The sequence below is a fragment of the Ornithodoros turicata genome, chromosome 1, assembly GCF_037126465.1.
Source record: "Ornithodoros turicata isolate Travis chromosome 1, ASM3712646v1, whole genome shotgun sequence".
NCBI classification, from domain to species: domain Eukaryota; kingdom Metazoa; phylum Arthropoda; class Arachnida; order Ixodida; family Argasidae; genus Ornithodoros; species Ornithodoros turicata.
The window spans coordinates 43742902-43755491 of record NC_088201.1 but is presented as its reverse complement, the minus strand read 5'-3'; the positions used below and the strand labels follow the sequence as shown (position 1 = coordinate 43755491).

Genomic DNA, 12590 nt, shown 5'->3' with positions numbered 1-12590 from the left:
CATGTTCGGGTGGCAACGGTCACGTGATCCAGCTCGGTCGCCGACCTAGCAATTTCCGAGCGCTCCGCCGTGTTGCTACGAAATGACCACCCGAATTCGCTAATAGTTGAGCAATCTGCTGCTCGATCGTTTTGAGACCGGGCAAAAAAAGTGCTAGCTAGCAAATTCCGAGCGCTCGGAAAACGCCACGCGAACATGCGAGATTGCTTCATTTTGACCAAGCGAACATGACTGCACGAGATCTGGCAGAAAAATTCGCTACGAAATGAGCACCCGAATTCGCCATAAGAATCCACGGCCTCTTAGCTCGGGGATAAGCACGAGTCCATCTGTTTATTCACATCTTCCTTAAGACTCCCCCGCCCGATGCGTCTCAAAATCTAGACCTCAAGAGGATGAAGTAGCTGAATTGGTCTTCTGATGAAGGAACCATTGACTGTCTTGAGCGTGCAAGATCGTACAAGTCCATCACGTCCAGTATGAAGCTCCTGCACCCTTGCTAGCTTCCAGAACATCATTGGCTGCCGCTGATCCGCCAGTAGTACGAGTTGATGCGGTTGAACGCTGTTGGGGGTTGCATGTCGACTCAGGTTTCCAGATCTAAGCTGTAGCAAGTAGTCCTTGTCCCACTGCCTCCAGTATGCAGTGAGGAGCCCTTCCTTCGGTTGAAGCACTTCTAATGGTTCGGCGTCTACGCACGCTGTCTGACATCTCTTAATTGGCTGCAACGCCGTGAGTCGCTTCCCCAATATCAGATGCGACGGAGACAAAGTTTGGGTGTCGCCAGGATCTTCTGACATTTGTGTCAATGGCCGTGAGTTAACGATCGCTTCGACCTCTGTTAACACGGTCAGCAACTGTTGGAGGTCTCGCTGACTTCGACGGAGTGTTCTTCTGAGAGCATCTTTAACTGAACGTACCACATGCTCCCAGAAGCCTCCCCACCAGGCTGCACGTTCGGCAATAAACTCCCATGTTATTCGTGCTTGTGTCGCATACTCCTGTACCGCTTCGAACTGATTCGACAGGAAGACAAGAATCTCTCGAGCAGCCGTCTTAAAAGTTAAGAAGTTGTCTGAATATATCTTCCTTGGCAAACCTCGGCGTGCTACAAAGCCCCTGACGGCCATAAGGAAGGTCCCGAAGGATTGGCCGGAGACGAGCTCAAGATGAATGGCTCTGGTGACTGTGCAAGTAAAAAGAGCCACGTACGCTTTCCGTTGCCCTTCTGCCGCTCTGTAATAAAGTGGACCCGCAAAATCTACGCCCACGACTTCAAACGCAAGTTGCTGAGTGACCCTATCGGCAGGTAAGGGTGCTTCCTGCTCTGTGCTGGGGCGTGTCTTCAGTCGTCGACAGAGAAGACATTGATAAAGAGCATACTTCACTGACTGACGACCTTTGATTATCCAGAATTCTTCTCTTAACTGGTGCAGAGTTTCCTGTGCACCGGCGTGGGACATACTTAAGTGCTTTCTGAGTATGATAAGCAACGTGAACCAAGCCTCTGACGCTGGTGGCAACCGTATGTGATGCTTGGCTGCTTGCGACTTCTGAGAGCACTGCAGACGACCCTCTAGTCGCAGTAGTCCATCGTTATCCTGGTAATGGCGAAAATTCTCGAGATGAGAGGACCTTTCTGTAAGGAGCTTTGTCTGAGTAGCCTTGATCCAGTACAGCTCTGATGACACCATTTGTTCAGTAGAGAGATGACCAGTTTTCTTTACGTTTGAACGCTTCGAGTTGTGTACGTAGCGCAGTATCCATGCGGTGACTCGAAGAAGTCGATTTGCACTACTGAAACGTTCGAGTGAAAGCAAATCTGCCGTGCAGCTGACCAATGCCACCTGAGTGTCCAAGCATTCCTCGTCTCCTTCAGTATGGTCCGGAACTGCTGTATGCGGCCATACCTCTGGCTTGTTCAGCCCATCATGGGGCTTTGCACCAAACTTCACAGTCACGCAGCTGATGCCCCTTAATCCCTCTCGTTAGAAAATCTGCCGGATTCTCTTCACCAGGACAATGACGCCATCTTTCAGGAGAGGTCAACTCATGTATCTGGCGCACCCGGTTTGCAACGTAGGTCTTCCATCTGGATGCCGATCGTTCGATCCAATGCAAGGTGATTAAGGAATCTGTCCAGCATACATAATCGAACTCTGTCTGCAAGGCAGTGGACACAAAGCAATATAATCTGGCAGCAAGAAGAGCTGCTGTGAGTTCAAGCCTCAGAAGTGTCTGGCGCTTGAGAGGTGAGACTCTGCTTTTGCTAAGTAGAAATGTCATGCCGTGAGAACCGTCGTCGGACAAATGCTCCAGGTAGACTACCACACCATATGCCCTTGGGCTGGCGTCTGCGAAGATATGCAACTTCCGCAGTCAGCGAATGGGTTGCTTGCTACTACCCTAGGAACAGAGATATGTTGCAGCTCCGAGACTCCTTTGCACCACTCTCTCCAGTCTGCATCGATGTCTGGAGGTAGGGGATCATTCCACTGCAGTCCTGCCTCCCAAATCTTCTGTAGCATGATCTTGCCCGAAATAGTGAATGGTCCTAATAGACCAAATGGGTCCTAAATCCTGGAAATGGTCTGCAGTACATGTCTCTTGACACTCTCCTTTTCCCTCATGGAGTCAAGGACAGAAGCAACTGGACATCGTAAGTGATCATGCTGAAGGTCCCATATGACCCCCAAAACGTTCTTCGTCTGGTTCCGTATAGTCTCCGTTGTAGAGCTCCCCTTTTCAAACATTTCTCGTAGAAGTGCCTCTGAGTATGATAAGCAACGTGAACCAAGCCTCTGATGCGGCATGTAATATTCCGGGACAGCAACAGGTGATGGTGATGCTGCATCAATACGCTCGGCCGTTACCGTTAATGAGATACTGTCGTATCACCTGATCGTATTCGTTCATGGCCTCTTGATCCCTCAAAAGTGTACGGGTGGCGCTGCGTACACGCTGCTCTGCTACCGCCTTGTTGTTTCCCAGTCGCGAAACGAGGTCGTCATTCCAGGGCAGGCGCATGCACTGTATAACGACCATCTTCAAATCTCGTTGTGTCCTGAAACCTCTGGAAAACTTCATGCTTCTTGCCATCCGACTCTTCACTGTCAACAATACCAAGGTGCTCTAACTCCCAGAAATACTGCAGCGCATTGGAGACATCGTCATGGTTAACGCTGTACACTTGCACATGTAGGGCGTTAGACTCGTAACCTGATTGCTTTCCCGTAGGGCCTTGTAGCGTCCATCCGAAAATGGTTTCCATGCTGATGACATTGTCACGAACTCGTACTTCTCTCCCTGCGACAACGGACCCATAGAAATCTGCTCCTACGAGTATCAGTATTTCAGGTGACGCGTCAGCGAACGTAGCTTCATCTGCTAAAGACATTCCCTCGGACTTCAGCTGAGCAAGAGATTTCTGGTCAATATTAGTAAGATTGCCGATGCAGATCTGGTATCTCAAGAGCTTCAACGCAAACTTCCTCGGAAGTATACTGCGACCGAAGCCTGACTTTCACCCTACGATGCAGCGATTCGGTTCCAGCCTTGCCTACCGTATTGATTACCAAATGCTCTTTCCCAACAGTCGGTATTTGCAACTTATTGGACAGTGCTCGCTTAACGAAACTTCTTCGGCTTCCCCCATCTATGAAGATACGGACACACTTCTCCCTTCCTGCGGCCGCGCAAACCACTACGTGCGCAGTCTGCAGCAGGACTATGTCCTGTCGCAAACCTGTACGTTGCCACGTGCCACTTGCGAGTACCGTCCCTCCAGACCTTGGTACTGTACTCTTCTGCTGGCACAGCACAGTAAAGTGTCGTCCGTTACATTTTCTGCATTTGAGGCTACGAGATGATCTGCAAACATTTGCTGTATGATACTGCTTGCCGCAGCGGAAGCATCTGTGGCTGCTACGAGGTCTTTCTTCTAACTCTGCCACATTTGCTTGTAAGTTGCAATTCAGCATCTCGTGATCCTTCCCGCAAAAGAAGCAAGGCTCCGTCTTCTTGTCACTAGCTGTATTTGGTTTGCTGGCTTCGACACCAAGAGCGGAGGCGTACGACAGTCTTTCTGCAGAAGTTGGCGGTCGTTTCCCCTGGTTCGTCGAAATAGACTTCCTCGATTCATACACACTGTCTCCTGTAGCCGGCGGCAATTGCTCCCTGCACTCAGCTTCCATCTTAATAAAGTCTAGCAACTTCGTGAGAAGTATCTCATACCAATCTTCTGCCGATGCAGATCTAAGAGATTGTTCGTCGCCGTGAACCTTCCTCTGGAAGCTGAGAATCATATCTTCCGGAACAGCTTGTTGCAAAACAGGAAACAGTAGAGAGCAGAACGACTTTGAGGTAGTACCCAGCGCTTCTAGACTCCTCATATGAGCCTTCACCGTGTCGTGGAGGCGTCTCAGTTCAATGAGATTGCGGGAGGAGCCGGACTGTCTCAAGACCTAGCAACCGCTTCAGATGAAACTGTATGGGCGTGTTTGGATTCCAAATCTTCCCTTGATCATCTTGACCGCAGTGTCATACATATCTCCCGTTAGCCGGAGGCCCTTTGTAAGAGCCGCCGTTAGGTAAGACATCTTCTCGTTGTTCGACAAGGAAGCATTGCTGCCTACCAGGGACTCGAACCTGATCCAAAATTCCTGCCAGTGCTCTTGACCGCCATTATACTTAAGGAGTTCCAACTTCGGTAACTGCGGTCTGTGACGGCCATCTCCTGCAGCTCGATGTTGACTTGGATGACCCGTACTACGTTCTTCAATGGGAAGCGCCAGCTCACCCGGGTTTCTCGACTCCAGTATGGAACCAGCTCTCGAAGACTGCGCGACGATATGTTTCTTCAGTAAGCAGGTGATGGTGGTTACCCGATCTTGATAGTCGATCATTCTCTCAAGTTCTGCTTCAACCTCCTCGACCGTAAACTGGTTTAGGAGAACTCGTCACAAGCCCGGTCGTCACAGGCCAACTGGTCAGGGGTGAACTCGTCAAGGAGGCCAACTCGTCACAGGGCATCTCGTACGAGGAACTGCCGTCATGCCGGAATAATCGTCACAGTGAACCTGCTCACCGCACCGTACTCCCCAACGTGTGAAATACGTAAAAGGCTCTCCTGACCTAACCTTGGTCAGTCTCGACGGGTGCATATTCTACATGAACAGACCCACTCCCCAACGTGTGAAATACGTAAAAGGCTCTCCTGACCTAACCTTGGTCAGTCTCTCAACTTTTGTCCGCGCCCCAGCAACGGAGCCCCACGCTGAGATTTCGTCACTTCAATGCTCTCAGTGCCCTTAGCAAAGACGTGAAATTTGTACGGTCAGCGGTCTTCGGAATCTGGGTTCGCGAAAGTGCGGGTCAGGTGAAACACCGTGAAACGCATTCCCTTTGGAACGAGGTCATCCTTGCAACCAGTTTTCCGGTGACGAACCGCCTCCCTTGACGAGTGTTCCGGTGACAAAAGGACCTCGTACCAGAGGGCCGGTGTGTCCAATTATCCTGTGACGAGTCTTCCGGTGACGAGTGGGATTGTGATGAGTGGACCGGTGGATAGGCTCCAACTTGCTGTCCACGTCATCCAGGCTGGCGGAGAATTTGCCGATGCGCTCAAGCAGTACCTCACAACGAGTGGTGTGATCCTGAGAGCTGTCAACGACCTGCATAGCTTGCTTGGCTTCATTCAGTACCGTGGTCAATCTCTGTCAAAACGGCTTCCTCTTTTGCAAGAGCAAAATCATCGTAGTCGATTCCTGTGACGTCTCCGTCATCGTGCTGGCCTGTGAATGTCCTCCACTCTCAAGTCCCTAGAAGGGGTTCCCGGGTTTCGGCACCAAATTGTGTAGAGGAAGAGCCAGACGAGCGGAGCCAGAGCAAAACGTTTACTGAACAAAACCCAAAAGAATAAGAATCCACGGCCTCCTAACTCGGGGATAAGCACGAGCCCATCTGTTTATCCATATCTTCCTTAACAGGGATATTTCCATTCACGCTCACGCAGGCATGTGCACTATGGACAGGGAAGAAACTGTATCCCAGAAGAAACTGTATTCCATCTTATGAGCTGTAATTTGTGAACTAGTCCATTTACACCTTACCACCTGTAATGGACCTATTAGGGTACGACAGAAACCGATAATCCCGAAGCGGGACATTACTGTGTGATGCCCCAGCTGGTGTCCGTAACCAATTTCGTAGGAATGCATAGTACTTGACACTAAAGAGAATATTCTGCATGCCGATAGCCGACGACAAGAGAAAAGGAAGGGTGCACGTGTTTGTCAGCGATCGTTCAAACACTCGTTGACTCACGATAACGAAGTGTTAATGAACTTCCAACAGACGCGTTAAGCGGCCTCGGTAGCTGCTATTCATTCTACCTCTCCCCTCTGAGACCTAGTTCCAAATGCGGGAGAGGAAAACCCGTCGTCCTTTGTAGTTACCAGTGGAGGAGGAGGAGTGTCGTTGGGAGGAACCCGAGAGGTCTGCCTGCCTGATTAGGCAGGCATGTTTCTCGGGAAGGGAAAGGTGGTGGAGAGGAGGAGAAGAAAGGGTGAAGTGAATCCGCTCGGAGGGAGGATAGCTGCGTCCATGGGCCGACTTCAGGGGAACTGTGCCGTCTGAGGGACACACATCTGAGGGAAACCCAGGAAAAACCCCAGACGGCACAGCCGGCCCGCGGATTCGAACCGCGGACCTCCCAGTCTCCAAGCGCACGCGTTACCGCTGCGCCACCGGAGCTGGTGTAGTTACCAGTCTTTCGGTACCAGTATATGAGCATTCGGTGGTTCTGGGCATTTGGTGCTTGTGAGCAGCTTCTCCCCTCCTGCTCACTTGTAACAAACGCTCAAGACCACCTTTTCTTTTCGGTGCATATGAGCGTTTGGAGGTTCTGAGCACTTGGAAGTTATGAGCATTTCGTGGTTCCTATAGGAACATCGCTAGGCAGACCTGGAAACTGGTGTATGGGATGTATGGCGAGCCGATCCTGCCATTACCCCCCCCCCCCCCCCCCCCCCCGATGTAAGGTCTGCCAGAGTGCGTGTTATAAGTAGGACAACGGCCGCTAGTACATAGTTGTATAATGAAAAACCGCTGTGATTGAAAGGTCTATACTATTGCATATTCAATTGGCAGTTTGACAAGTTAACGGACCATCCCTCATTCAGTCGAGTTTACAATGCCGAATGACGATCAATCACTATTAAACCGGTGCTCAAGTCGGGAGGATAGTCCGTTTTCTTTTGTGCGCGCTGAGTAGGTGCCATATCGTAAAGCTACAGCAGGCGCAACTCGAACAAGTCTAGAAGTCGCTTTGTGTTCTTGACTGAGAGCTCGCATAATTTCTCTTGGGCTGCTTCTTGAGGAAAGAATTCCCCTTTCGGGGTAACCAAGGTGCTCTTAAGGAGCTAGAGGAGAAAATTTGATCGTGTGTTCTTTATTCAATGTCTTTAACACTCGAACGGTTTCAATTAAAACTGTTTATTCATAGTCGCATGTCACCGTTAACCTTTTGAGTCAGTCGTGGTTAGAGATTAACAATTTCCTCACACACACACACACACACAAGCAGGGAAGTATTCAACGCCGATATCTGCATAATTCTAATATACATGGCGTTATCTTTTTTCATATTTTTTTAAATAAACAAGCTATAAGAGCAGCATAGACGTTGTTTTTTGCAGTTCAGTTATACGGCCAGGTGAACATCCTCTCGAAGAAAGTATGTAACTACAACGTGGGAAAAACCTAAAATTCATTCATTCACTCTTTAATTAGGGGATTTCGAGCAAGAGCGATATAGCGGAATGGGAAACATTCCTCGTTGAAAGTCATTCCATGTTTTAAAAATCTTGAAATGCACACGTGCGTTTAAATATCCATAGCCGAATTCTGCTATGCAAATGAGCCGAAACCAAAACCGCGGCGACGGGGAGCGGAGGGAGCACAGTGCTCATTTCACGTCATAGGGCCACGTGCCTTGGAGCGATACTTGGGTTTTCCCTGGATTTTCCGGCAGGCTTTCCAGACGAATGTCGGCCCAGTTGCCCTTGAAATCGGCCCAGAACACATACTAACCCCTCTATCACGTCTGACTCCATTTGTCCACGTCTGTGCGCTGCTCATAGCCACAGTTGCTTCGTAGCGCTAACACTGCTACCAGAACAACCGCTTTCCCATTACTATTTTATTACTACTTCCAGGCCCAGATAAGCCTCCATCGGCGAAGGTGATGCGCTCCTGGGGCGCGAAATTTTGGTTGTGGCTCTTTTGGATAGCGAAATTCAGCACTGGATACTTCACGGCTCGCGCTCGTTTCAGGACTGAAAAAACAAAACAATAAATAAATAAATAAATAAATAAATATATAAATAAATAAATATTTATATATATATAGAAGGTCTTTTAACGAGGATTGTCTCCCGCTGTGCTATCTGACTTTTGTCCGCAATTCCCCAATTAAAGTGTTAATTAATGAATTTTAGGTAATTAGTCACCTTGTATCTTCGAGAGGATGTCCGTCTGGCCGAATAAGTCCACTGCAAAAACGACATCTATGCTGCTCTCATAGCGCTTTTATAAAAAATTATGTAAAGGGAAAAAAAAAGCCATATACCGGGTGTATCACCTAACGTGATAAAAAACCGTATTACAAAATCTACTTCTCTGAACATTATGGGGTCAACGCTATTTATCTCGGGGGGCCGGGGGGGGGGAGGATTTTGCCATTACTTCTGAGCACATCTATCAAATTTAATTCGCGAGAAAATGTATTTTTCCAATTCATCTCCGAAATTTGCCAAGTCAACCTCGCATTTATTTTATTTTATTTTTTGCAAAAACAGAAAGCGCACATCAGATCTACCCCATTGCATTGTAAAATACATTCCCTACTACTTTGGTAATGGCTGAAAAAAAAGTAGATTTTTAGTACGATTTGTTATCACGATAAAATTGTATCAAAAAATCTAATCTAAGGGGTATATACAGTTCCCCAAACGCAAATTTCACCGAGCATGCTTCGCCCAGCGACGGATATTCGGCTGTAAAATTTTCGTAGAAACAACAACAACTACATGAATAACGATGAGGTTACTTACCGCAACCAACTGCGGTACCATACCTCAGGGAGTGGGATGACGATGAAAAAGATGAGGCATGGACATTCGCACACACACATGACATACGCAAATGAGATATCACACACGCAGGTGCGTCGTAACTGATGGTGATAGTAGTTCATCCGGTCTAGCAAATTATTGTTCCAGAATAAATCGGCGGCCTAGACACCATGATAGTCGCAATATACAACCGACTTCTATCCTTTGGTCATAGCCTGTGTTTCCAATGGGTACCCAGTCACACCGGCCTGCACGGAAACACCCGCGCAGACGCCTGAGCACGTCGGGCACATGGGGACGGCACCTCCAATAACTGTCTCCTACCACTTTCAGCCTCATCGTGTCGGTTACAGACACAGCGACTCCGTCATAACGGCACTCGGCAGTTTCAAGAGGACGCTGTCCGACTGAACGACCATCTCCGGTCTATCGACCCGTCGATGGATTTCATTGCCACACACCACTGCTCGCCTCAACAAACGTCCATTCTACACCGACTACGCCTTAATGCCGCCAGGGCACCTCTACTTCTCTGTAAAATGGGTCTTCTCCAGTCGCCCAAATGCCCCACTTGCGCTGTTGAAGCTGATGTTCCACACCTTCTCCTCGATTGTCACAGATTCGACACCCCTCGAGCCACGCTCAGACGACGCCTACTCGAGCTGCGGTGCACGGACTTTTCTCTGGCCGCTCTGCTCGGCCCAGTACGAGATCACATACAGCTGTCTGTGACTAAAGCAGTTCTGACTTTCTTGAGAGATTCAGGTCTTTTGAACAGCCTGTGAACTCAGTCGTGCAATCTCATTCTTCTGTGCCCCACTCTCGCCCTCAACGCATTAACCTCATGCTTTCCTTTTAAAGTCATCTTCTGTGATCCATCTCATCATTCTTTCACCGTTTGTTAGTCTTTTTTTCATCTGTGTCTTTAATCTACCTCATCCTTCTTTCATCATTTGTTAGTTTATCCTTTATTTCCTAATTCTTTTTCTTTTTATTTATTTCATATTTCTTAATTTTATTTATTTATTTATTTCTTATTCCTTCCTATTTCTTTCTTTCTTTTTATTTATTTATTTATTTTTGGAATAGCAAGCCAGTGAACCACGAACAAGAGCCTTGTGAGCCTTTTCGTAGAAATGTTGTGAAAACCCCCGTTATTTTGACTGGAATATGTTATGGCCATAGGCTTCCGAATTCATGAAGAAAAATGCTACCTTTGCTTGGCTAATTTGCGAGTTGAATTAACAAAATTTGCTTAATTAATGCGTAGCACGTATGCAAACGGCCTCAATCTGCGGCAAAAGTATGAATGAATGTATTCGAAGTAGTTTCATAATTTTCTGAAGTAAAACCGATTTTTAGGAATGTAATGACATTCACTCGTGGAGCACCCTGTATATATTTTATCATTCCTGAAAGCTTGATGAGTTATATATGGTAAAGCGCACTTTCTCTAGAGGAGCTCTTTCTGGAGCATGTCTTTCAAACTTGCATAGACGACAGCTGGGCCTCGTTCCCTTATGCATATTTAGCTTTATTTTTCTTCTTTCATTTCTACAGCTGTTGCAGGGATCGTTGGAAAAGATTAAGCGAAACTTCACGGTCACTGGAGCTGCAGGGGGTCAGACTTCAACTTTTCAATAGTTCTTCACAGGGCCGCAAAATGGTGCCACAAAAATTACACCGTAACGATTTGGAGAGTAATGTGCCTTTGTCTTCCATTTCAAGTTCCGAGTTCTATTTCAGCACCTATTAAGCACTATGCATAAGATCTCTTCTCTTTCAGAGTACAGTAACAGGTTTTGTCCTAAGGTGGTGTGGATGTGTTCGTTTAGTCGGAATCGGATTTTTTGTTATGCTGTTGCGTACCCGAATCCTTCAATTGTTGGCCAAGACCGCATGAACGGCATTTGCGATGGCAGTACAGGTTAAAAAGCTTCGAGCCGTGTAGTAACACTTCAGTTTCTTTGCAAATTTCAAGGGCTGAAATCAGAGCAAGCACCGCCATCCAGAAGTATCCAAGAAGCATACGAAAGTCTAGGTGCACAAGGAGTCCGTCCTTATTAGTGCGCCGTTTCTGTTTACATAACTAGATGGACAGGGGAAGAAAAAATGGGTAACAGAGAACTAGGAGGTTAGCTAGCTGGGGCGGATGCGATGTGGAAAACATCTCCTTGAGTTTCACGAGCAAGCACCATGGACCGAGACTAAGGGGACACCGAAGGTGAAATCTCGGTTTACCTTACTACCCCTATGCAATCGCACGTTCAGTACACACTTGGGTATGGATATATAGCTGCAGGTGTACAGTATGTTTCGCGACAAATTGGTGTACGATAAACATATCGGGTGCGATTTTTTAAAGTAACATTGTACTTTAGTAACCTGGCCCGCCACATCATCATCCCATTTATGTGTGTGTGTGTTATACTGACGCCACATACTGTCATCGTTTATAAGAGCTTTCCCGGTTATCGCGCGTTTTTGCAAACATTGTAGGACAAGGTAACCGTTTTCTCTGTCTCTCTTTCTTGTTGGAGCGCTACGAATTTTGAGTAAGGAAGATTTCGAAAGGGAGATAAATAAACGACGATTGTTTGTATTGAATGATTGTACACACACACACACACATAAAGATACGATGGTGAAGATGGCAATCAAGTGTGCAACTGGGCGTTGTGAGGCTTGTGATGTGTTTGCCCTTCTATGTTTAATTGCCTCAGTCACTGAGTGGAGCAAAGTAAGCGGAAGGCGCTTATGGGGCTGTTGGGAGCACCGTGGTCCCCGCTGTCGAATAAGTCGCGTTCCGCTTGCTTTTCTTGACGTATCACGTTATCTCGGTAATCAGCGTCCCAGCTTTACGAATCAACGCACAAGACGAGAATCTTTCTCAGAAAATCTGATATAAAATAATCGTGCTTAGTCTTTATATGCTTACATTACGTTGAAGACTTATAAATCTCAAATGTGCTTCTACTGAAAGTATTTCCATTTCTCTGGCAGTCCAAACATACATTTATTCTTCCACAGTTTGCGTGGCGTTCGATGACTCCGACGAAAAGGGGGGGGGGGATATGTTTAATAGAGTGAAAAAAGGAAAACGGAAATGTCAGCCAGGCTATTGCCAGCTTGCTATTCCGAGAAAGAAACGGAAGGAAAATAAAAAGGAACTGAGAACAAACAAAAGAAATAAAAGAAAGGAAAAGATGACAGAAAAACAGGCACGAAGGAAAGTTCGAAGAACGTCCAGTCAGAGGGCAGACGCAAGGCCAGAGTCATTTAAGAAGCGGAGCAGGGCTGTGGTGATGGCCCACTGAGTAGGCCGAGGGCCGGGACCGAGGAGGGTGGCCATGGACAGTGTGTTGTAGCCCAGCTGTATTAGACGGCGATGGAGGACGAAAAGGATATCTGAGGAAAAACTGTATAATAAGTTTCCCGAAAGGCATGCGGAAACAC

At 47.5% G+C, this 12590-nt stretch overlaps 1 protein-coding gene across 1 annotated transcript; it reads right to left on the bottom strand.

Moving 5' to 3' along the window:
- Positions 1-380: 380 nt before the first annotated feature.
- On the bottom strand, positions 381-1694 carry LOC135388582 (uncharacterized). The gene has a single exon (XM_064618242.1). The coding sequence runs from the start codon at positions 1692-1694 to the stop codon at positions 381-383; it is 1314 nt and encodes a 437-aa protein (XP_064474312.1).
- Between the last annotated feature and the right edge of the window lie 10896 nt (positions 1695-12590).